The sequence below is a fragment of the Ambystoma mexicanum genome, chromosome 8, assembly GCF_040938575.1.
Source record: "Ambystoma mexicanum isolate Mex_15411 chromosome 8, UKY_AmexF1_1, whole genome shotgun sequence".
NCBI classification, from domain to species: Eukaryota; Metazoa; Chordata; class Amphibia; order Caudata; family Ambystomatidae; genus Ambystoma; species Ambystoma mexicanum.
This window is the reverse complement of record NC_090929.1, coordinates 382,622,682-382,647,894: the sequence shown is the minus strand read 5'-3', so window position 1 is coordinate 382,647,894 and position 25,213 is coordinate 382,622,682. Positions and strand designations below refer to the sequence as shown.

Genomic DNA, 25,213 nt, shown 5'->3' with positions numbered 1-25,213 from the left:
AGCCCCCGTCACTCTACCTTACCTTCCATAGCATAGAATGCCATAGACTTAATCAATACAGACATTGGAAGACTTGTGACCACTGTAAATTGGATTATAAATGTTGCCCTGTGATGCATATTAACTTGCAAATTTTAGCCAGTGCCACACATGTAGGGAACTGAACTCTATCTTGCGCCGCATCTAGATAGAAATGTGATTGTTAGAATCTAAACCACTGTAAAAAATCTCCGTACGGTGGTAGCCTAACACCTTGAAGTACGCACTACAGCATGTCGGTGACATTGTTGAATTTCCGAAGCAGGAACTCTCCGTTGAATTTAGAAATGTCCCTGGTAGCCTCACTGTGCAAAGTTGAATCTAGAATCTAGAAGTGTGCCTGATAGCCTCACTGTGTAAAGTTGAATCTAGAAGTGTCCCTGATAGCCACACTGTGCCGGGTGGAATTTAGAAGTGTCCCTGATAGCCTCACTGTGCAGGGTGGAATTTAGAAGTGTCTCTGATAGCCTCACTGTCCAAAGTTGAATCTAGAAGTGTACCAAGTATCCTCACTTTGTAAAGTTGAATCTAGAAGTGTGCCCGATATCCCCTCTGTGCAAAGTTGAATTAAGAAGTGTGCCTAATAGCGTGTCCTACTTGAATTTAGACGTGTGCCTTATAAGCCTCTCTGTGCAAAGTTGAATTTAGAAGTGTGCCAAGTATCCTCACTGTGTAAAGTTGAATTTAGAGGTGTGCCTAATAAGCCTCACTGTGCAATGGTGAATCTAGAAGTGTGCCAAGTATCCTCTCTGTGCAAAGTTGAATTTAGAAGTGTCCCTGGTAGCCTCACAGTGCAAAGTTGAAATTAGAAATGTCCCTGGTAGCCTCACAGTGCAAAGTTGAATTTAGAAGTGACCCCGATAGCCTCACTGTGCAAAGTTGAATTTAGAAGTGTGCCTAATAGCGTGACCTACTTGAATTTAGACGTGTGCCTTATAAGCCGCTCTGTGCAAAGTTGAATTTAGAAGTGTCCCGGATAGCCTCTCTGTGCAAAGTTGAATTTAGAAGTGTCCCCGATAGCCTCACTGTACAAAGTTGAATTTAGAAGTGTCCCTGTTGGCCTCACTGTACAAAGTTGAATTTAGAAGTGTCCCTGTTGGCCTCACTGTACAAAGTTGAATGTAGAGATGTCCATGATGGCCTCACTGTACAAAGTTGAATGTAGAGGTCTCCCGGATAGCCTCACTGTGCAAAGTTGAATTTAGAAGTGTCCCTGTTGGCCTCTCTGTGCAAAGTTGAATTTAGAAGTGTCCCTGATAGCCTCACTGTACAAAGTTGAATGTAGAGGTCTCCCGGATAGCCTCACTGTGCAAAGTTGAATTTAGAAGTGTCCCTGATAGCCTCACTGTACAAAGTTGAATGTAGAGGTCTCCCGGATAGCCTCACTGTGCAAAGTTGAATTTAGAAGTGTCCCTGATAGCATGCCTAGATGAACCGACTAGTGTCTCTAATAGTCTCTCTGTTCATAGTTTAATTTGGAGGTGCGCCTGATGGCGTGCCCGGGCTGAATTTAGAAGTGTGCCTAATAAGCATCTCTGTGCTAAGTTGAATCTAGAAGTGTGCCAAGTATCCTCTCTGTACAAAGTTGAATTTAGAAGTGTACCAAGTATCCTCTCCGTACAAAGTTGAATTTAGAAGTGTGCCAAGTATCCTCACTGTGCAATGTTGCATTTAGAATGTAGAAGTGTGCCCGATATCCCCTCTGTGTAAAGTTGCATTTAGAAGTGTGCCTAATAACGTGCCCTACTTGAATTTAGACGTGTGCCTAATAAGCCTCTCTGTGCAAAGTTGAATTTAGAAGTGTCCCTGATAGCGTGCCTAGTCGAACTGACTAGTGTCCCTAATAGTCTCTCTATTCATAGTTTAATTTGAAGGTGTGCCTGATGGCGTGCCCGGGCTGAATTTAGAAGTGTGCCTAATAAGCATCGCTGTGCTAAGTTGAATCTAGAAGTGTGCCAAGTATCCTCTCCGTACAAAGTTGAATTTAGAACATTGAAGAACATGTAACCCATCACCACGCTTACTCTTTTCTTTACACCACCACTCAGCTAGAACACAGAGATACTATGACACCATTCGGTATAACTGTTCTCATACCAACATCTGCCGCATACTCCCCATCACTCCATCTAAACACTGCTGGTTACACACCCCCAGCCAGGCGTTCTCCTCAGGCCTAACGCAGCCACAATCGGTCTGGATAAATCCTGCCAGAACGAATATATACTCCTGATATCTCAACCACCACACCTACCGCTAAGAAGCAGCAATTATACGAATACCTCATCAGCTGCACACATATCCGGTGCTCACACGCACCTTTAACTCTCTCTACTGACCTGAACTTCGGTTCCCAAGAGCGTTCAACCTACCAGCGCCTTCAGACCAGACCAATGGCATATAAGGTGCTATATAAATGCAAAATAACATAACATAACTTAGCCTTCCATGAAAAGCATTTGGAAAAAATCCTCTCCAGATAAGATTATCCTTTTTAATGAAGAAAGGGGTCCTTCTTCAATTCTGCTGTACCTCCATTCCTGCTTGTACTGCACCTCTGCTGTACCTGTTGCATGTATCTGGTTTGTGGGCTCAGTCCCCTTCTGTGCCCGTTTTTAGGCAGAACAGGTTCTCAAAAGAAGAAAGATTGTCATTACATTTGGCATGGCTTGTTTTCTTTCTGCGCTAATGATTTTGTTACACAAGATTGCGATTTCTCATTCTGTATAACAGGGCATGTCGAGTCATTTGGTGCATTATATTAAACATCCTTATGTTGAATGGTGTTTACCAGTATATGTGTTTGGCAAAAAAATGGCTTATCTGGAGATGTACGTACAATGCAGTCCATTGGAAAATAAAAAGGTCATTGCAATACATTTTTCAAATGGAGCACAAATTACGCAGAAGCAAAGACACTTTAAATCCTGCAGTGAAAATATTTATTGAAACCCTATAACACAAATAAAATTAGTTTTTATCTGGTTACAAAGTATGAAAATGTATTATATATTAATCAACAACCACATAGAAATCAGAGAAACACGTAGCGCAAAGTGATTTGCTCAGTTATGTGCAAGTACAAAGAAGTACAATTCCAGAAGAATAAAACAAAGACATTTGGCCGCTTGAGCCAAATCTGGCAATTTTAACATCAGAGCATCATATTTGTTTAAACTATCGACATAAATATCAACTCTTATTTATAAATTCTTAATTATTACCCTAAGTGCAAAATATACAGATTTATTATCCATGTAGACCCTTTTCCACAGTGTTACGGATGTGCATGTCGACAAAACATAAAAGCAGAACACAATGTTTGGTCCTCGGTCAACCTCTCATCTTGAAACCTCATCATACACAACTACACTTGGTCAACAGTTTTGAAACTAGATTTTCTTTATTCGGACTCTACGGGGAGGGTGATCACGCAGCTGCGGGGCACAACATAACGTTACGTGTATTTACACAGAAAAATAATCCCAAACCTGCTTGTGTGCACAGTCCCAAAGGCAAATTGGGATTAGACTAACTGGTCCCAAATCAACAAGAGCTGCGTGATACCTCTTAATACAGACCACTTCAGCACTGAGATTTCCTATCCGGTATATGTGAAAATAGAATAATCCTCTAGTGAGACAATACACATTGGAATGGACCACTGCCCTTAACGGATTGTCTGCACTTCCGATTTGCAATGAAAAACCATTGAGTGCAAATCTTTCACATACAATTCAAACATCAACATAATAAGGTTTCAAATTTAACAGTTTTAGCCCTTAAGTGAATTCCTTCTTACCACATATCAATCAAAGAACAAAAATGAGAGATTAATTCGACCAAGAGTAATATTGCTAGACTATCGAACGGAAGCTTTTTTCTGCCTCCGTGATTTACCAATCAGTGCAAAAAGCAGCGTGGAGATAGTATGCACAGAAAAGATGCTATTGAAGTAGTGGTCCTACACAGCTTCATCACATACATTACTCCAGAAGAGGAGTGTACCATGGGAAGTAATAAAAGTGCAAAAAACAGTCATGAGGTCAAGAAAACATACCTCACCAGATAGGCCTCAAACCACTTTGTTACATGAGGGTTGTACACACACACACACACACACACTCTCTCTCACTCGCATGAAATGTGTGGTTTTCGTTCACAGGTCTCGTATCGGCACTTAAATTCATCAGTCCTTCTTACAGTATTCAAGGTCAAGTAGTGTGTCAAAATGGCAACAGGCAATTACAGAGTGAACATGCACGTGGATTATTAGAACAAAAGAATCCCACAGCTGGGGCACTAAAGAATGAAGTACGAGATTCAATAGGGATGTCACTCTGAGGGCCCTACGAAGAACCATGTTGGTTTCAGTATTTTTCCCCAGATAGTTATTCAGTCTACCTCATTTCACCCTCCTTCACTTACTAGCCCATTCATCCACACACAATTCTCAGCAACATGGACTATGAACTCTGGGGGGGAAGCTAAAAAAAAAACAATTAAAGGATTGTTTTGAATGTTTGTTTGCTGGAGTGTGCCAACTCTGATAGGCTAAGGTTTTTGCGGTTTCAATTTTTAAACCGATTGGTATCGTTCAGTGTTAGTTCTTAAAAAATTGTCAATTTCTGCTCTGACAGGATAAGCTCATGCAACCAATGAAATGCAATATAGATTCCTGTGACAGCATTATGTCATTTATAGTTTTAAATGCACGCCATAAGGGATGGGGAACCAAATGCAGACCGGAGTCTCAACATAGGAGCAGTGAGTGAAGCTCAGTTTAGAAGATAACCTTTACTTGTGAGGCATCACGATAGCCACATTGCAGAGAGCAAAATAGCTTTTTAAAGAAAACATTGTACTAAACCCGATATTCATTTATTTCTGTTGTCGTTTTCAGGAAATTAGCCATTTTAGGGTGCCTACTTGATATTCAACTACTATATATTACACTTGGAGAACAGTTTATTTGAAGACATTATAAGAACTGTTATTAATTATACGATCACTTGACATTTGTGCCCGGTAGATGCTGCAATATACATAGTACATGGGCTCCATTGCTCAGAAAAATCTGCGGTCTTGGCAACAACCTTGTTATTTACAGTCACCTACATAATTTCGGTGCAGCCTCGATGCGAACATGACATTCTGTAATACAAATAACTCATGAAAATCTGTGTTGCTCATCTGTTCCGAGGGAAATCACACATGAAATTTCTTACCGAAATAGATCCAATAGTGCAATATGTTAGCAGTGGGACAGGGAAGCATTCTAGCACAACAGGCTCAATCGTCCATTCGAGATGCATGGAACAAGACATGCCATGACGGAAGATACCCAGCAGCCTGAGAATGCCAATGGATTGCATTCAGAGGACAGCCTGACAAATCTAAGCTGCAGCAGATGTCAGGGAATTCAAAGCCCTTTTGTGTGGTGCACAGGACCTTTTTGGTCTCTAAGAGCTTTTGTAGATCAGTACCATTTTGCATGTTTTAGCTTGCTTACCTTATCACTTCCAACCACCTAAACAGCAAAGCGGACCAATCCTCAGAAAGCACACGTAATGGCTAAGTGACTTTTCCTATCAGTGGACAAGATCCTTATTTTATCTAATTTTAAGAGAATAGGATTTGAAAAGTGGAGAATTTTCTTCAGAAAGGCCTCCAACCCTTTGTTAACAATGCACAGGCTATTCCATGCAGCCGGAATCAGAAGAGCAATACCTGGAGCGTCACGTAGAAGCAGGCGCTGAGTGACTGCTCAAATGATATCAAGACGAGATCACAAAAAAAGTCCCAGGAATATGCAAATTTGGGATACCAGCTGCCATACTCCATCTCACCTGCCTTGACCAACTGCTCCCAACTGCTGAGCTATTCTGCATTGTCATTTATAAGACCATATCTGAGTTCTGGTGAAATTCACAAAACGCCCATCATTAGGCCCCAGGTTCATCTACGTTGCAGAATATTGCGTGGCATTTTAGGACCATAAAAATGGATGGATCCTGCAATTCTGGATTGGGCCGCAGCATCTTCCCAGGATCACCACCCTTGGGTGCTTTGGATCCATTTTGACTGAAGACACAAGATGTTTGAGCAGAGCCTGGCAGATTCGTTTTGTTCTTACATTTCATTCAAATCCACCAATGAGTAATGAACGTTCTGCCATATGCGTGCACAAGATTAGTAAGCAAATGTTTTGCAGCATTAACTGCCCCAAGAGAAAGAGGTCCAAAATGTAGGCCGCACTTCCGGAGTCGGGCGTTCCATCAAAGAATGTAGACTCGCAGAAATGTGAGAAATTAATGTGATGTTTTAAAAGACTGAGTGGCAATCTCTGGGGTCTACACAGTCGCGAATTTGCCTTACATCATTGGTCTAGTAGAGCTCTCCGAATTTCCCAAATTACTTTAAAGAACAGCCAGTTAAAACCAGGCAGCTGGGAACAAAAATGTATCATCGCAAAGTCCATTTTGGTTGCGATTAAGCTACAATCTGCGCAGTGGAATACTAATAGCATTCTCTGGCGATCCGGCCAGTGAGTGCTCGTTGCTCCTGCCACACAATAAGGAGACATGCAATTGTTTAAATTAAGCTGCATGCCACTTGCCAATTGTGCCCCACGGGCCCCAATTTATATAAATGGGAGACTGCTAGCGTCAGTTTAGCCATTCACTGGGTGCCCAATGTGTGTTCACAGACAAAATGGTAATACTGATTTCATGATGTAATCAAACATTTGTTATTTGATGTACAAGATAACATATGGGACACAGATCTCTTTAGGATATGTAGGAAAACTGAACACAATATTTATAGGGGAGTCTAGCACACTTGGTGTACAAGACCCGCAGACGACCAGCACTGTGGAGCAGGCAACGCTACGAAACCAATGGTGGTGGTAACTAGGGCTGCAAATCTACCCAGGCACTAAATGGCAATAAAAAAAAGCCAGCCACAGTGCTAAATGGTGTAAGTTGAATTGTGCTAGATGTAGCATGGAAGGCATATGCTGTAAAAAAGCAATCCATCGCTAAAATCCCTGCCTAATCTTGCACGCTTCCTAGTGGCAAGTATTGCCCTGAAGGCGTATCCAACCGCGCACCCACCAGCATCCCACTCGAGCATCAGGACCAAAGTAAAATATACGCTCCCTTTATTTCTATGACTAACAGGATACAGGCTCCCATTTAACAGGTTGAATGGGCATTGCAGCAATAGTTATTCAATGATTAAGACAGCTTCCCCTTTATGCGACCCCCAATGATGATGCCCTTTAAATCTATATAGATCATACGCCCTCTCCCTATTGCAAATTTATGCAACCCTATGAATCAATGGGAACCTTAAAATTCCAAAGTAAAGCGAATATTATTTGGGAAACATGCGAGCCTGAAAACATGCATGCAAGGGTGTAAGAGCTAGATATGTTGTGATCTGCATCACTTGAGGTGTAAGATATTGTCCACCCAAGGCAGGATGGAGCCATAGAGCTTGTTTCTCTCGCCATTGAATAGAAAGTTAAAAAGAAAAAAAGTGGCAATTCAGAATTCACATTTCGTTTTGTGACATTGGAAATGTGCAAGTGCTTGAGAACATATTAGCCTGATGGACTTTAGGTGTGGGAAAGACAATTGTACAATAATGAACATAGTGCTCGGTTGTTTTGTCTCACTCAACTACACTCATTCATCCATCCATTCATTGTGACCAGCACATTGCTGTATGCCACACGAGCTTTGGATTCAGCACCAGAGGAGTGGGGGTCGGGTGGGGAATCGGGAGGTACAAAGGCAGGGCCATGGACAATATGCACCACAATTCCACCACTTGAATCGGTTTCATCAATACCACTCACTGTGCGTGCCGCTTGCCAGAGTGTGGAAAAGATGTGGCAGCGGCTGCAGCATCTGGCTATTACTGCAATGGATATGCACTCTGAACATGTGGATTCAGTTTGGCCATTTCGTGGCTTGCTTTGTTCAAACGACCTTAACATAAGTCATCATTCCCAACTTGCTTCATTGTATTCTGCCTCTCCCTGATCAGTGGTTTATGCACAAACAAGGGTTTGTGCACCAGCAGCACAATGTTCTTTTTATACAAATTATCCAATCACAAAAGATTTGTTTGTAACACATATGTATCTAGCAGACAAAGCAGAGTCAGTAACTGTGGCACTGTATGTAAAGACATATTTACAAACGGGCATTGTGTCCAATCTAAACTGATTTGAAGCGTCCACGTTTTGGGGCGTGTTGCATTTAGGCAAGAAGCACCTCTGTCGTTCACTGTTGCAGCTGTCGGTGATCAGGAGAAAACTACCATGTAGGACTCAAAAGTGCAGCAACCCATTTTATTGCCAGGTGCAGCAAATTGTATTTCATTCTCAGTCTCTTTAGTACGTTCAATGTTGCCCGATGGTCCTCAACCTTTTCCAACACCTTCCAGAAAACCATGATATTCCAGAAAACATTCCAAAACTGGTCCTTTCTGAGCCTTCAATGCATTATGGAATCCGGCCCCAGAGCAAAACACTAAGGATTCTCCACCAAGCACCCCTCATTGTGCTAGGCTTCAACAGTCCACAGGACCCCATACAAGAGAAGGCAGCAATCATTTTCTTGGTTTACCTTTGTGGCTGGTTAATTAATATAATCAACAAGAGCCCTGTGAGTTTTGCTGATGAGGAGTGTGAACTTCACTGGTGAGAAATCCCTGCTTGAACCTTCCTGCAGGGTGAGAAGTCTTCAAACCCGAGGAATGCTACTAAGAAGTTATTTTCCTTTGATAAGCCGCCCCACCTCCCCTACACCCCCCACCGAAAGAGAAAACTGTATGCTCAGGGCTGGAAAGTGAGTGCTTGCAAGATTGACCAAACACTCCAGTGCCAACTTCTAGTTGTGTGAATTGGAATATTCCAAGCTTCGGGTTAAGTAAATGGCAGGTTTTCAAGACCTCTGTACCAGAGACAGCCAAACTGCCTCCAGGTCTAATGTTTGCCAATCACTCTGCACTTTTAGCACAGGGGACTGTTATCAACACAACAACAAAGTGGCGTGATAACAAGAAACGGCATGGATTGCTTCTGTAAGTTAGCCGCTGACAAGGTGTACACTACCCCTCAAAAGGTGCTTGACAAGGCTTTCACCGAAAGAAGAGAAATAACGCTCCAGCGGTGCAAGTTACATGGTGGTGTTTAAAAATATAAGGCAGGCTCGCTATTGAAGTCAGATAGGGAGTTGCTGTCTGCTGGAGTGAGCTGCAAGGAGAAATGAACAGTGTTAGAAAAAAAGGCTCAGACACATTGCACTGACAATAATGTAACATTGTATGCAGCAGAATTTTACAGGAATTAGAGAACCAAAAGGAGAAGTTACTTACCAGTGAAGGTAGTCTCAATTAAGGGTATATATTCATAATCATCAGAACATTTTCCGACTATCAACCTACTCGAAAAATAAAAATAAAATAGAAAATTTCCAACTGGTGTATAAGGGGGCCCTGTTCCAGTAAAATAAAAATATCAAGTTATGCCAGAGTGCAATCCCTGAGTGGGGCCTCAACAGTTTATTTTTCAGAAGAAGGAAGATATTCAATACAGAGATCCAAAAAAGGTTATGAATTTGAAGACAAAATTCTTATTGGAGAACTAGCCATACATGCTGGTAGGAATCCTCATTGAAATAAGATTCTTTTGAAAATAGGATTACAAGCAGTACAGAATTAACTACGAGGGGGGCATTTGAGGGACAATGCAAATGTGCTGTTATTATAACAAAACAATTTCTAGAGAACATATGAACAGATTTACACAGGACAGATCTACAGATTTTTGCCAGGGTGATATTTCCTAAAAGAATTGTTATAACAGACTGACTGGTCAGGGAAACAATATTGAAATCGACCAATTCAAGATCTGCAAGCCTTCAGATAATTAACCCTTATGCAAAATACAGATTGATGGCCATTTACACCGGTCTTTATGATCTGGAAATATTTTAGGTTTTGATGGCATTGCCATTAAGAAGATTAAAAACCAAAGACTAGGACCTCTAGGGTAAAATGCTTAGTAAATCAACCATTTGCTTATTGCAGAGAAAAAGGTAAAACATGGAGAAGTAATGTGGTGAACTACCATATTTGAAACTCAGGAAATGTACAAATGCCAAGGAAACATAGTTGAAGCACAGACAATTAAAGCGACAAAATTCATTTTGCAGAGTTCCATGAAAGCAAGCACTACTAGACAGTGGTTAAGACACATACAGAGCTCATTATCACAAAAGACAATGTAATACATTCTCAATTTCACTAAAATATTTTAAACAAAGCAAGTGAGCATTCAAAGGTATGCACTTCAGTATACCATTTCTCTAAGGTGCTTCGATTGAACCATGAACAAGAAGAATGTTAATGCACAATAGACTACTCAAATTTGGCTTCCGCGGGACAAGATGAAAATGCACACATTGTGGCAAAATAAAGGTAGAAAGAGGACACATCAAAAATGAGACACGTACTTTATATACTCCAGTTAAAATAAGAATATTGGTGCCGGAAGACTTAACATAACATTTGTATTTTTGTTTGGTATTTTATTTGGGTTTCATTTAGCGCTTTAATCCTAAGAGCTGTACATGTGATAAAAAACGGTACAATTTACGAAAATTAGCAAAACAGATTGTCAAATTAACCGTACTGAAGTAAATAAGATTTTATAGAATCACGGAATACAGAATAAACAGATAGAACAAAGAAACAGGAAGAACATTCCGGTGCAAGGGAGACAGCAGGGAGAATGAGCAAAAACGTGACCGAGTACAAGGAAAATGAGGGACAGCAAGAAGAAATTGGAACAAGAACGAAGCGAGCGAGAAGGGGTAAAGAATGAAACTAGCAAAAAAAAGGTCAGGAGCCAGGTGATACAGAGATTTGAAGACAAGACATAAGAAATTTAATTTGATGCAAGACTGGAATGAAAGCCAGCCGAGAGACGAAAGAAGAAGAAATAGAGTCACAGGGGGTAGAAGACAGAGTAAGCAAATGGAAGCATTAAAGACAGATTTAAGAGGAGCTAGACGATTAAGAGGAAGACCAAAAAGTGCAGAGGAGCAGTAGAAAAGATGAGAACAAATAAGTGAAGAAATCAGATGTTTGGTGGCTTCAAAAAAGTCAAGAATGAGCGAGCCTTCCGGATATATTGTATAGGTGAAAACGGCAAGCTTGTGAAGATAGAGAAATGTGATATTTAAATGAGAGATTAGAGCCAAAGTAAAGTCCAGGATTAACAGCAGTATATGAAATAGATAGTTGAGAAGGAGGAAATGGAATAAAAGAGGGAGGGGAGGAGGAGTAACCAAAAAGTGAGCCGACATCCAGGATTGAATAGCCAAGAGACCAGTAGAAAGTTTGCTGTGAATATCGGAAGAAAAAGAGAAGGACAGAAACAACTGGGTATCACCAGTATAGAAGTGATGGGAAAGACCACAGGGAGAGATAATTCCAGCTCAACTAGAGGTGTAAAGAGAGAATAGAAAAGAACAGCTTGAGGGAAGAAAAGTACTTGAGCTCGGTAGTGGCCATAGGTTCAAAAGGCTTATGACATAAGACGGTGAGGACCACTTTCGGATCCCATTTTGGATGAGAGGCCCGAACCGGCGCAAAAAGATGAAGACCTGCAAAATGTCTCTTTATGACTGGGTGTGCCAGTGAAAAAGAGCAGCTGTCTGTGGACAGATAAGCCGCAATGGCGGATAAATATGTCCAGCATGATAAGACATGGATGCCAGAGGTTGCAAGGTCAGATACAAAAGACAAGACACAGTCAATAGAAGCCTGTCTGAGATCAAGCTGTTTAGCTAGACACCAATGACAAAATCGGAGCCACTTGGCTCCTGTATTGAGATCTCGTAGAGGTGTTATGTGCCGCTTGAATTATACACATGTTATCCTCAGAGAGGTTGAACTGCGCTAATGATCCGAACTCAGGCACCAGGCAGCCAAGCTGAAGGATTGTGGGGAGGGGTGCCACAACTGGTGATTGCTCTGGTGAAGAAGGTCGGGAATCTGCAGCAACCTGATCAGGAAGCACACCGACAGGTGCTGCATTCCTGAAAAACCAGAACCTGGATGGCCACCAAGGAGCTATGAAGAGGAGCGTGCAGTTGGAGGCACTCTTGAGTTTCCAGAGCAACCAATGAATCAGCGGCAAAGGAGGAAAAGTGTAAGCCTTCATGTTGTCCAAAGGGATCTCGAGAGCATTCCCCCAAGGAAGACACTTTGAGCCCGTCCCTGGAAGCATAAAGAGGAAGTTTCTGGTTCGTTGAGGTCGTGAGAACCCTATTGCTGGAAGATCTTGATAAGACCATCAGTGTTCATCTCCCACTCATAACTCGCTGCAGATTGGCGACTGAGGGAGTCTGCGGCCACATTGATACGACCTGGAATGTGCACAGCTTGAAGCCAGACATTGTGTTGGATAGCCCAATTCCAAATTTGGATGGCTAGGCCCACCAGAGGAGGAGACTTGGTGCCCCCATTTTTTGATGTATAACATAGCTATGGGACTGTGTGAATTCGAACCACACTGTTGGTGATAAAGGATTGAAAAGCCTTGAGCACCAGAAGAAACACCAGGAGCTGTAGGTAATGGATATGGGACCATCTGTCTTGGGGTGTCCACAAATCGTACACCTCGAGATGACGCAGTGTCGCTCCCCACCCCAGAAGGTAGGAGCCTTTAGTAAGCGTATCTTGTGAGCAGCGCTCCTGGAAGGAGGTCCCCACTGAAAGGTGGCTGGCGGACGACCACCACTGAAGATCTGCCGTCATGCAGGATGGAACTGAAATCATCTTGGAGTCCGGCTCCGTAGACTGGGACCAGCAGCCCTGAAGAGCGAGCCGAGTTTGGCTCATTTTCAGGTGTGCAAGAGGTAGAGCTAACACACAAGAGGCCATGAGGCCCGGGAGCCTCTGTTACCACCAGGCCAACATGTGGGCAGCCTGCAGGAAGAGCTGGTACGTGGTTGAAAGGTCAGCAATCCTGTTCTCCATCAGGAACACCCTGGTGCTGACGGTATCCCAACGGAAACCCAGAAAGATCAGGTCTTGATTGACCATCCTCGACAATTTCCGCCAGTTCACCGACAACCCAAGATGGAATAGGAGCTGAAGGAGACACTGAAGATTGGCCGTAGCAGCTTGTGGGCAAGGACTGCGCAGGAGCCAATCATCCAAGTATGAATATACATGAACTCCCTGCAGTCTGAGTAATGCTGCGATGACCGCCATCATCTTCATAAAGACGCGGTGCCGAGCTGAGACCAAACGGTAGCACTCGATACTGGAAGTGTTCCATTCCCACGGAGAAAAGCAGATATTTTCAATGAGGGCACCAGATCAGAATATGCATGTAGGCATCCTGAAGGTCTACCATGCTGAGCCAATCGCCCTTCCAGAGAGAGGACTTTATCTGGCTTTGCGTAATCCTCTTGAATTTCTCTTGGAGTAGAAAGATATTGAAATTGGAGAGGTTGAAAATAGTGCGCAGGCCAGCCTGGTTGGGTTTGGGCAATGTAAACAGACTGGAGTAATAGCCCTCCCCTTGCGCCCACAAGGAAACGGGTTCCACTGCTCTGAGGTCTAGAAGTTTCTGTACCCCGGCTCTGAGGGAGGGCAACCCATTCTGCTGAAGAGGAGGGTGAGAGGGAGGGGTAGGGGCGACGGGCAAGCGAAAGCCCACCCAGGCGATGGACAAAACCCATCGGTCTTCGTGATGGTCTGGGTGGCCTCCAGATGAGACGAAATTTGTCCTACCTACGGAGTCTAGTGCGACCGATGAAAAAGATCATTTAGATGTTTTATCGGCGGGGAGACCACCCCTTGCTGAGAAGGCTGTTGACCGAGAGAAAAACCGGCCACCTTGCCTTTGCTGCTTGCGGCAAGGGCCGCCAGCGGGAGCATCTGCCCGGCGTGCACAGCGGTCCTGAAAACCTCTGAAACCAGAGAAGGACCTCGTTTGAGACCCCGATCTCCAAGTATAAGGTGCCTTAGCAGGGGTTTTGGCAAGGACTGACAATGATTTAACAGTTTGCATGCTTGCCTTGGTTTTGGGGAGTTCTTCATCAGTGGAGGAGTGGAATAATTCCTTTCCTTCAAAAGGGAAGATCAAGTACTTTGTCCTCAACTTCCTTCGAGAACTTTGTAGCGTGCAGCCACACTTGTCAGGAGAGGTCTACTCTAACCATAAGGCCCAGAGCAGAAGTGTCAAACATGATGGGCAGCGGCCTCCAGCAGGCCCTGCGCCAGAACTCTGGCATCGAATATGCCGCCCTTAAAGTCTTTGAGCCTATCAGGAGATACATTTCTGAAACTCGGCCAGCTCCTTCCACAGCTTGACATTAGCAGCCACCAGGATAAGCTCAGTATTAGCCCAACGCAGCTGAAGAGCCGAATTGGAAAATACCTTTTTTCCAATGGCGTCAAGAAGCTTGTCCGCGTTGGAAATGATCTGAGATGCTGCAGAGCAGGATGTAGAGGCCGGCTTAGACTGGAGTATAGCTGCTGCCACCACCGATGAGGGGAGTGGGCATGCAGTCAAGGATAGGTCTTCCGACGTGTGTAGCTTGTAGCGAGCTAGTTGTTGACAGCAATGAGGTTTTTCTCAGACCTTGCAGCCTTCTTTCATGACATCCTTTTGAAGGAACAGGCCAGTGCGCTCCTGTGTCAACAGAGTAAAAGCCCCAGGCAGTACCCCTTATTTTGGAGCCGGAGGCTCAGGTATTGGTATGTCTAGCAAGATATCATACCCACAAACCAGTCTTGAAAGGCTGTAATAGAGCGGGGTGGGTCATCGCTGTCCTGGTCCGCGTGATCCTCATCCAATGCGGCGGGGATAGAATCCTGATCTGCCGCACGTGGCACCTCAGGCCCGGAGGGCAGGGTTGACTGTGCAACGGGACTCTTCAGGTGAAAGTGGAGGCAGAGGAGTGGTGGAGGAGGACCTGCTGAGGGATTGCCGAGCAGGGGGGCGTTCCAGGTGGCTTCGCATACATTTCCTTAAATAAATCCTTAAAGTACACCTTCATTGGATCAGAGTGCCAAAGCGTCTGAAACTTGCCAAAAACGCATCCTCAGAAGAAGGCAGAGCCGCTGGAGTGGGTAGAATCCGCTCTGAAGGGGCATACCCAGAGGATCGCAAAGAGGATGGTGGCCAGGATTGTGGTCCACCAACTGGATCTACATAAACCAAGGGAGCAGACGTAGGAGGGAGCAGGACTGTGTGTGGCAGCAGAGAACGAGCACGCCAATCCATTGGAATGTAGAACAGGTTCTTATTATCCACAAAACGTGGAAAAGGCTGCTCAGCCCCGAAAACAGGCCCCTCAGTACCAGCCCTTATGAACGATGGTGTGTGAGAGGTAAACAAAATGGCTGCACCACTATTTTGTTAATGCCTGAGGTGAACTGCGTCACAGGTGTCAGTCAGGACGTGGTCACCACAGGGGAATCAGGGGACTTAGGATTCATTTTAGCCTTGCAACAAGGAACCTCGGCAGAGCCGGTGCTAGCAAATCTAGAGTGTTTCTGCAAACCCTTAGAATTTGCTGATGAATTGGCCCCCAATGAGGGAACCTCGGTGCAGCCGATACTGGAAGACTTAAGGTGTTTATCCAGCTTATTTGCTCCATCAGCAGGATAGGTTTGACCACAGACGGAACTCTTGGAGGCACTCTTGAGTTTCCAGAGCAACCAATGAATCAGCGGCAAAGGAGGAAAAGTGTAAGCCTTCATTGTTGTCCAAAGGGATCTCGAGAGCATTCCCCCAAGGAAGACACTTTGAGCCCGTCCCTGGAAGCATAAAGAGGAAGTTTCTGGTTCGTTGAGGTCAGGAGAACCCTATTGCTGGAAGATCGTGATAAGACCATCAGTGTTCAGAAAATACACAGACATGTGACTGTTTACATTTAACAGCAACTAAACTGGTCTGCTCCAAATGGTTGCTTTATCAAATAGAGTATTATTGAGCGATAAAACCCATGTTCGTTGATATTGAGATTGCCTCAAATCTTTTCTGATTGGTATGCAAAATCTCAGATCAAGATCTTTAGAAGCTACAAACAAAAACAATGTATGAACTGAACCAACGTGTGAAGATCCCTTTGTACAACAAGGTAAAATATGGATAGTTTAATAGGTTCCCAACAAACAGCTATTATATGTTATGAAAACAATTGCAGACATTGGAAAAGACTACACTAATTTAATATGCAGTGGGTTATAGAAGGACCTGCGTATTGTGACATTCACTTCTGAGGGGGTCTTTGTGACTGACTCAGGGGACTGGCAGGACAACAGTAAGCCACTGATTCTGTGATACAACCTCTGAAGGAGATAAATGGAGAATCCACCAGAATTCAGTGTAGTAAGAGGGAGAAAAGAAAAAAAAAAACACACTGACCCAATTAGTGTGGTTGTCAAAATAATAATGTTTGTTAATAGGGCACACAAGGAATGGATTGGGTGATTGACTAAAGGGAGGATTAGGAGTCACTAGAAATGATAATGGATCTTCTAGGAAACTGTGTCAAAGATGGGCTAACGTCAAGTGAGGTTACCCTAGTGACTAGTCCAATAACAGAAGAGTTCTTAAAACCTATACTTAACAGTCAATCCCCAAATAAGGCAACAAATACAAAATTCAACAGTTCCTTAGAAGGCTTCCGGGGCTACTCATTCTGGATTGCGTCGTCTTACTCATTGCTTTTGCCTCAGAACTCTGGGACCTCTTCTAGGAAGTGGAGTAGAGGCCATCTGTATTGCAGGCTAACCCCATCCCCCCCGTCCCCAGACTGGGGCATTTCAGTGATAGGCTTATACCCCTGTTCCTCTCCCTAGCCCTTTTACCAGCTTGCTGATGTCCAACAAGCTTCTCTCAGGGCGAATCATTTTTGGATTCTCACCTATGACTCACCTCTTGGTTTTTCACGTTCTCCGACGACTTCACAATAGGCCCCTTATGTCCTTAGCTTTATCAAGTTTGACAACAGGTCCCTCTTGGACATTGAGACTTAACAATAGATCTCTCTGGGACTTTGGCTTTATCAGGTTTAAGAATGTTTAGACTGTAGCTCTGTCAGAATTTTCAACTGGTCCCTTCTGGGCATTGAATTGAAGGATGAACAAAGGGGGAGAGAAGGGGCAAACAAAGGGGGGGAGAGAAGGGGCAAACAAAGGAGGAAGAAAGGTGCAGACACAAAAGGTGCAACAGACAAAATTAAAATAAAAAATGAGCAACTGACAAGGAGCATTAGACCAAAAAAAAGAAAATGAAGAAAGAAAAAACATGAGAAAGAAGGACAGGATTCAGTGATCGTGGAGACTGGGGAACAGGAGGGCATAGGAGGCTACGGGTTAAGGAAGGGGTGATGTGCATGCTAGCATAAAAGCCACAGGCATGCAAACCAGGGAACATTAGTGGTATTCACACTAGTTTAAGGATATGGCAGGGAGTGGGAATTCTGGAAGTTTGCAACTGAATTGGTAGGTCTCATTTGAGGCTACTGTTCATATTTGGAGCCATTCTTTCTTTCCTTGAGCCACTAGATTTGTTTTCCTGTTGGGTTAATAGCTTACGGTTGTTAATTATCTTTAAATGCATGGGAACATTTTCCCTTTGCTTGAATCATCAGGAACACAAGGGAATAGTTTCTTACCTGTAACTCCATTTCTCCAGCATTGGTATCTTTCATGGATTCACATGCTTATAATATTCCCCGTCGACAGACTGGGAACCCTCGGTACGCTTATAAAGCTGTTTCCCATAGGAAAACTTTCGACACTTTTGTGTCCCATCTACGTCATTTCGGGGCCGCGCACGCATGCCCCACTACGACGTAGCGGTATAAATGCCCCACCCCTGCGGCTCCCTTCAGATTTCGACCCCTCCAAAGCCGAATGGGGTGAAACCTAGATATACAAGACGATTGCACTCCGGGGAGGCCGGCGGGCGCATGTGAATCCATGAAAGATACAAGCAGCCGATGAGGGGGTCGCGAAAAAGGTGGGCAGGACAATGGATGAGTGCTTATGATAAGCCGTAGGAACTTTTGGAATGAAACGAAGATTCGTTGACAGAACCACTTTGTCCTTAAAAAACCTTAGGTACGGAGGATCTATGACCAACGCTTGCAACTCTGAGATCCGCCTAGATGACGTTATAGCTATTAGAAAAGCCACTTTCCATGACAAGAACTTCATCAACGATGTGGCCATTGGTTCAAAGGGTGGTTTCATTAACCCTGCTAGCACCATATTAAGGCTCCACGTTGGTGAAAAACGTTTAACCGGAGGGAATGTCCAGAACAAACCCCTCATGAAGTGTTTCACCAACCTGTCACAAAACAAGGGAGACGACTTCCTCCTCCTCGTGAATCTAGAGATGGCTGCCAGGTGTACCTTTATTGATGAAAAAGATAATCCGTTCTTCGCTAGGTGTAGCAGATACGGCAGAAGCTGTTCCGGAGTGACCCTTAGAGGTTGCACTCCCGTCTGTCCTTGACACCACGTACAGAACCTTTTCCACTTACACTCGTACGACTTGTTGGTGGAAGGGGCTCGCGCTGCTTGCAGGATCCTCCGACAGTCCGATGAAATGCTCAAGGCACCAAATTCCGAAAAGTCAGGAGCCAAGCTGTGAGATTGAGACTGTCTGGATTGTGATGCCAAACTATTCCCTCGTCCCGGGACAGGAGATTGAGAACCTTCGGGAACATTATTGGTTGATCCACTGACAGGTGAAGCAGGTCGGAAAACCACGGCTGCCTCGGCCAACACGGTGCCAATAGGATGACCCGGCACCTGTACCTGCGTATCCACTGCAGAGTTCTCCATATTAGAGGGAATGGAGGGAAGGCTTAGAGGAACTTGTCCGTCCACGGGAAGGAGAACGCTTCCCCCAGAGAGTCTTCCTGTGGCCACCTGCTGGCATACATTCCGCACTTCTTGTTCCTCTGCGTAGCGAAGAGATCCAGCGGCGGCCGTCCCCATTTCTCGAAGACCTTCGACAACTGAACGCTGCCTATCTCCCATTCGTGAATTTGGTCCATATTTCTGCTAAGCGAGTCTGCTTGCTCGTTCTGTACACCCGGAAGATGATGAGCTACGATGGATATATCGTGTTTCAGAGCCCAATGCCACACCTTCTGAGCCTCGGTGCAAAGGGTTCTGGATCGCGTGCCCCCTTGCTTCCTCAAGTAAAACATTGCCGTCCTGTTGTCTGTCAATATTCTCACTTGGACCCTCTCATTTGCAGCAGGAACAACTTCAGGGCCCAGCGCACTGCTCTCAGTTCCAGAACGTTGATGTGCAGGAGAGATTCCCTCCGAGACCAACAAACTTGCGTTTGTAGAGTGCCCTTGTGTGCTCCCCAGCCTGTCAGGGACGCGTCCGTCACTATGGTAAGCCGAAACTCTGGCTCCTGTAGGGGTACCCCGCTGGATAGATTCTGGAAGCTCTGCCACCACTGAAGAGCTAGTAGGAGCTTGTTGTCGACTGTCAGTTTGTCGGACCAGAGCCCTTGGGCCTGCCAGAACCTCCACCGGTCTGCCAGAAACTCCTGAACCGGCATCATGAACAGGCAGCAGTTGCCCACCAGAGGAATGCAGGACGCCATAGCGCCCAGAATTGACATATATTTTCTCACTGACAGTCTGGTATTGATTTTCAGCTGACCTGCCAATCGATTGAGTTTGGAGATTCTGTCGAGGGATGGTTTCACTAACCCTGACTGGGTCTCGAACTGTGCGCCCAGGAATACCAAGCTTCGCGATGGCGTTAACGAGGATTTCTCAAAGTTTACCGCAAACCCCAGCCGTTGTAAGAGGTGCATGGTGGCCTGCAAACTTGTGTGAGTCGACATAGGGGAGGACTTCCCTCACCAACCAGTCGTCGAGATACGGGTAAACATGATGGCCTTGCCTTCTCAGCCAGGCCGCCACTGGGGCCAAACATTTCGTGAACGTTCTGGGAGAGGATTTCAGCCCAAAAGGAAGTGCTGTGAACTGGTAGTGAGTCCGCCCTACCACAAACCTTAGGAACTTTTTGTGTCGCCGACACATCGGTATGTGGAAGTATGTGTCCTGCAGGTCCAGCGACGCCAGAAAGTCCCCTTCTTGAACTGACCTGATCACTTCTTGGAGCGTGAGCATCTTGAATTTTAGGCTTTTCAACCTTTTGTTTAGATCGCGCAGGTCTAGAATGGGACGCCACTTTCCGTTTGGATTTTTCACCACAAAGTATCGGGAATAAACCCCTTGACCCTTCTGTGACGACGGAACCAATTCTATAGCAGATTTTTGTAGCATAAGTGCTACTTCCTGCTGCAACACGCTCAGATGGGGTTGAGCTACAAACGATGGTGGAATGTGCAGAGGGTTGCTTTTGAATTGCAGGGAATGTCCGTATCTTACAGTGTCCAACACCCATTGATCCGTTGTTATTTTCTCCCATTCGTTGATGTAGCACGATACCCTCCCTCCCAGAACGTTCCGATGCCTGTCATTGCTGGTCCTTGGTCTGTTTATCCCTCATCGACGAGTAACCTGTTCTCTTCTTGGGGGCCTGGTAGTCCCGGCGTCGTTTTGCCGCTTGAGAAGCCCGTCTGTATCCCTGGGAGGGGTATGCTGGCCTACTGAAGGATCTGTCTCTCGATGCCGAGAATGTGGAATTTCCCGATGCTCCCCTGAAGGGACGAAAAGACCGGAAACTTCGACCACTTTGGAGGGCCCCCAAGGAACGCGCCGTGTCCCAGTCCTCCTTCATGCCCTTCAGGGCCTCGTCCACCTTCTCGCCGAACAGAAGGTCTCCCTCAAAAGGCATATTGCACCTCCGGTCGGAAGTTGGTGCATTTCAGCCATGCTTGCCTTCGGAGAACCACACCGTTATTCACCTGTTTAAACCCCGATTCCGTGAGGTCAACCGCAATGTTTATGGCACGATTGGAGGCCTCTTCACCTTCCCTGACCAGTAGCATCACCGCCTTACGAAGTTCTTCCGTAAGATGCTCCAGCATAGGAGCCAGTCGATGCCACATCTCCCTGTCGTACCTGGCTACTATGGCCAGAGAATTGGCCGCTTTCACTGTGGTAGCACCTACCGACAGCACTTTTTTTGCCGAAAGCATCCTGTCTTCTGGCGTCACTTTCCGGGGGGGGGTCGTGCACTTGTGCTGGGTCCTCGCCTTTCCCGCCGCCGCTGCCGACACCACTGAGTCAGGAGCTGGCTGGGAGGAGAGACACTTGGGGGTAGCCTCTGGGGCCTTGAATTTTTTCTCTAGACCTTTTATCGCCGGTTCCGAGAAAGGGTGGCGCATGGTCTGTAACCCCTCCTGCCATACATGATCCAGGATGGGTACTGAAAACACCGACCTTCTCCTCTTTCCCATGTGGTCGAAAAGAAAACAGTCCCTTTTCTCCTCTTCCTGGGCCAGCCCGAATTCTGTACAAGCCTTGGCCATCATGGTGTGAAATGACCCAAAGTCGTCCGGGGGAGACGGCTGAGCCAGGCTTTTCGGGGTTTCTAATTCGGCTTCAGACTCCCAGGTTGGATCCCTGGAGGGGGAAAGCGAGACATCCGATAAGGCTCTACTGTCCGAGTTCGGATCTATCAGCTCTCCTTCCTCGTGGCGTGGAGCCGAGAGGTCTCCACCCACAGGCACTGCCGTGGGGGTTGACGGAGGTGGCCGACGAGACGGGCCCGGGTCGTCGATGGCCGACCTAGCCAGAGTTGTTTGAGGTAGTCTCTCGTCCAGTGTCTTCAGCAATGTTTGCAACGCGGATAAGACCTCCAGAGACAAGAGTGACTGCTGATTGAGAAGAGGGGTAGACCCCCGGAATGCTCCCGGAGAGAGGCCTGGTAATCCCTCATAACTCGAGGTCTGCAGGGCCAGCTACTCTCACATCCTCATCTCCCAAGGACACCGACAAGGCCTCTTGCTGCAGTATCATCTCTGGCAAAACTGAGTCGTATACCTCAGGTCGCCAGGCCTCTTGCCGGATCTCCGTCGATGAAGCTAAAGCTGGCCGGTCGTCAAAGTCGTCGTTACCGCCTGCGGTCCAAGAACGGTTGAGGCCACTTGTGTCAGTGGCAGAGAAGTGGTCGATGACTGCCCTGCCGTCGACGATGGTGGTGGTGGTTGTGCAGGTCCTTGAGGCGTTCCCGTCTTATCCGAACTCGACCTACGCTTCTCTGCATCTCGACTCGAGGTCGATCTATGATGATCGCCCGAGGAGGATTTTGATTTTTCTATTCCGTCTTTCTTCGTCGAAGATCAGGATGACGAGGCTTTCTTCGACGAAGACTCCTTCTCGATGATTCCTTCTCCGCCGGTCGTAATTTCTTCACCGGGGGTTCCGACGATGTCGAGCGGCGCGGGGCCCCTGAAGATTTTGACACTGAGGCCACGCTGCGTGTGGAGCCCACCTCCGAAGGCGGGTATGCCCCCGTTCCATCGTTTAACCATGCCACAAGTCTTCGACTTCGATCTTTAAGAGTCTTCTGGGAGAAGCCCTTACATATGTCGCATTTGTCTGCTGAATGATGAGGGTGTAGACAATATATGCAATCCATATGTCCGTCCCCCTCATACACCTTCAACCCGCACGTAGCACACGTGCGGAACAGTGCTTTCCCTGACATCGGGAGAAAACTCCAAAAGCACGACCTAGACAAAATAGACTACAAGAGGTGCTCCCACTACTTTGGAGACGGTTGAAATCTGAAGGGAGCCGCGGGGGTGGGGCATTTATACCGCTACGTCCTAGTGGGGCATGCGTGCGCGGCCCCAAAACAACATAGATATGACACAAAAGTGTCGAAAGTTTTCCTATGGGAAACGGCTTTATAAGCGTACAGAGGGTTCCCAGTCAGTCGACGGGGAATATTCTAAGCATGTGAATCCATGAAAGATCAGATGCTGGAGAAACAAGGACACTAGGAATACTCTGTTAAGATCAATTTTGTTGAATATGTCCTGCAAATCTTGTTTAAATTAAGGAAAGTTTGAGGTCAGAACATTGAGATTTTGCTGTGAACATGACCTTGCCCTGCAACAAATTATCAAAAGCTATTTGCATTTATAACTCAAGTTATTGGAGCTGTTTACAATAATTATTCTTGACATCGCTCACAAAACGTATAAAAGCTATACTTCTCAAATTGAAAATATGTGCTTGAGGTGTAGATCAACATGAGCAATTTGCGAACATTTAAGTTGAATTTTAAAATGTTACTATATCCAAAACATGATTTTAAAATATCAGAAGCTGGCAAGAAACTGGGGCACCACGCAGAATGATATTAAGTCTGCTTCATGGTGCTGCTGCCCTCTGGATCTTCACATTGTGAAACCAGAACAAAAGTGAGGTTTTCAAGAGTATGCGGTCTTAATACACGCAAAGGGCTCAGGCTCATTAGCAGTTACAAGATGAATGCCCCTTGATGTTTCATGAACATTTGTCAAATTTCTGCATCTGGGTGGTGCTGTCTGCAGACCCGTGGGGCATTGTCAACCCTCACCAGAGAAGACCGTGAATCATTATTTAATGCTTCCTTTCATAAATCTGTATTTCTTGCATTGAATTCTGAACCTTGTGCAACAGTGACTCATTTGGAATCACTCTGCCTGGTGACCATTCTGCCATATGCTTTGCTTGTGGCTGATCCCCTGCTACTGAGTTGCCGCGTTTCAATTTCCACAGCCCTGCATTGCTGGCTCAGACCTCCTCCCTCTGCCTGCTGCCAGTGTATCTTTATGTCGTGTCCCTGCAGCCATTAACGTGGTTCCTTGTGCTGATTTGTCTGCTCCAAGCCCCTGTTATTTGCACCGTTTTCCTTCATTCTCATTTCCCAGCTCTGCCTTCCCTTGCTTATTCAAGTCTATTTAGTCTCAAGCTTTACCCTGCTTAGCCAGACTGTTAGGTACCTCTGTTTGACCTTTTCCCTTAGTTCTAGTCCTGTGTTCCAGAGCCTTGCATAGTTTGTGGGTTTCCAGAACGGTTTTCCATCCCTCTTTTGTTACCTAGATTTAGCTACTTTGTACCAGTACCGTGCTCAGGTACCTTGTGCCAGCTCCTTGCCTCAGTCACTTGTGCCATTTCTGTATTACAGTTTTCTGCATTCCCATTTCCTGAATTCTGGTTTATCTTTTGGGGCTCTCAGCCCCTGTTAAGTGTTTATGGTGTCTGCACCTATGCCTGTGTTTATTCCTTTGTACAGAGATTGGCTCCTATACGTTAGGGGCCAATCTTTCCATCTTCCTTTTGTCTTGTTATACCTATTTATAGTGTATTTCATGTAATAGTGTGCTGCATTCTGTTTCTACAGAATGCATCCAGTTTGTTTCGGCTGGACCCACACAGGCTAGACTCATGCAAGTACACTCATTGTTCCTTAGGGTCCAGATACAGAAGCCACTCTTGCTGCCCCCTTCCCTGGGAATGCAGAGTATAGTGCCTGTAAGTAACTTTCAGGGGCACTGAGCATCCCTTATTTATGTGAGTAGTCTCAAGTCCATCCTGTGACGAATTGAGGGAATTTGCCCCTTCCCTCCAAGGGCAACCCCCATACCTGTGAGGCTAGGGAGGTAAACCCGCTCTGCAATACCCTCGCTAGGAGCAGCGGCAAGTGTGACCTCACTGGGAGAGACTCCCCCTTGGGGGTCAAGGACTCCTGTTCCTGTGACAAACTCCTTAAAGTGGTGCACACAATGGCCTACATGGGATATGCTACAACATCAGACCTGATAAAAAACCAAAACTGGGATGAAGAACGTACAATACCAGAAACTATGAAGTGTTGAGACAGGAACAAATAATAAATACTTCGATACTGTTATCTAATGGAAAAATGTCATGCCACTTAAACATACAAGGCCCAATCAACTAAGACGAGGACGTGGATAAACTAGCACTCAGAGGGAGACGTACGAGAAGGAAAGTGAGAAAGGCTACATTCGTCAGCTGGTGAAGGCCCCAATCTGCATAGACCTTGATGGAGAGAGAAAGAGGGAACCATATACATCAGCTGGGGAAGGCCCCAAGCTACATAAACCTTGACGGAGAACAAAATCCTCTGCAGGACGGTATGCCAGAATCATGGCTTAAAC

At 45.6% G+C, this 25,213-nt stretch overlaps 1 protein-coding gene across 1 annotated transcript in view; it reads right to left on the bottom strand.

Annotated features, from left to right (window-relative positions):
• Positions 1-2,964: 2,964 nt before the first annotated feature.
• Positions 2,965-25,213, bottom strand: part of TPRN (taperin) — a 293,974-nt gene continuing 271,725 nt past the window's right edge. The window contains exon 4 of the mRNA XM_069609851.1: positions 2,965-9,310. Within this exon, the coding sequence (XP_069465952.1) occupies positions 9,248-9,310 (63 nt within the window). The 3' untranslated portion in view covers positions 2,965-9,247. The remainder of the gene's footprint in view (positions 9,311-25,213) is intronic.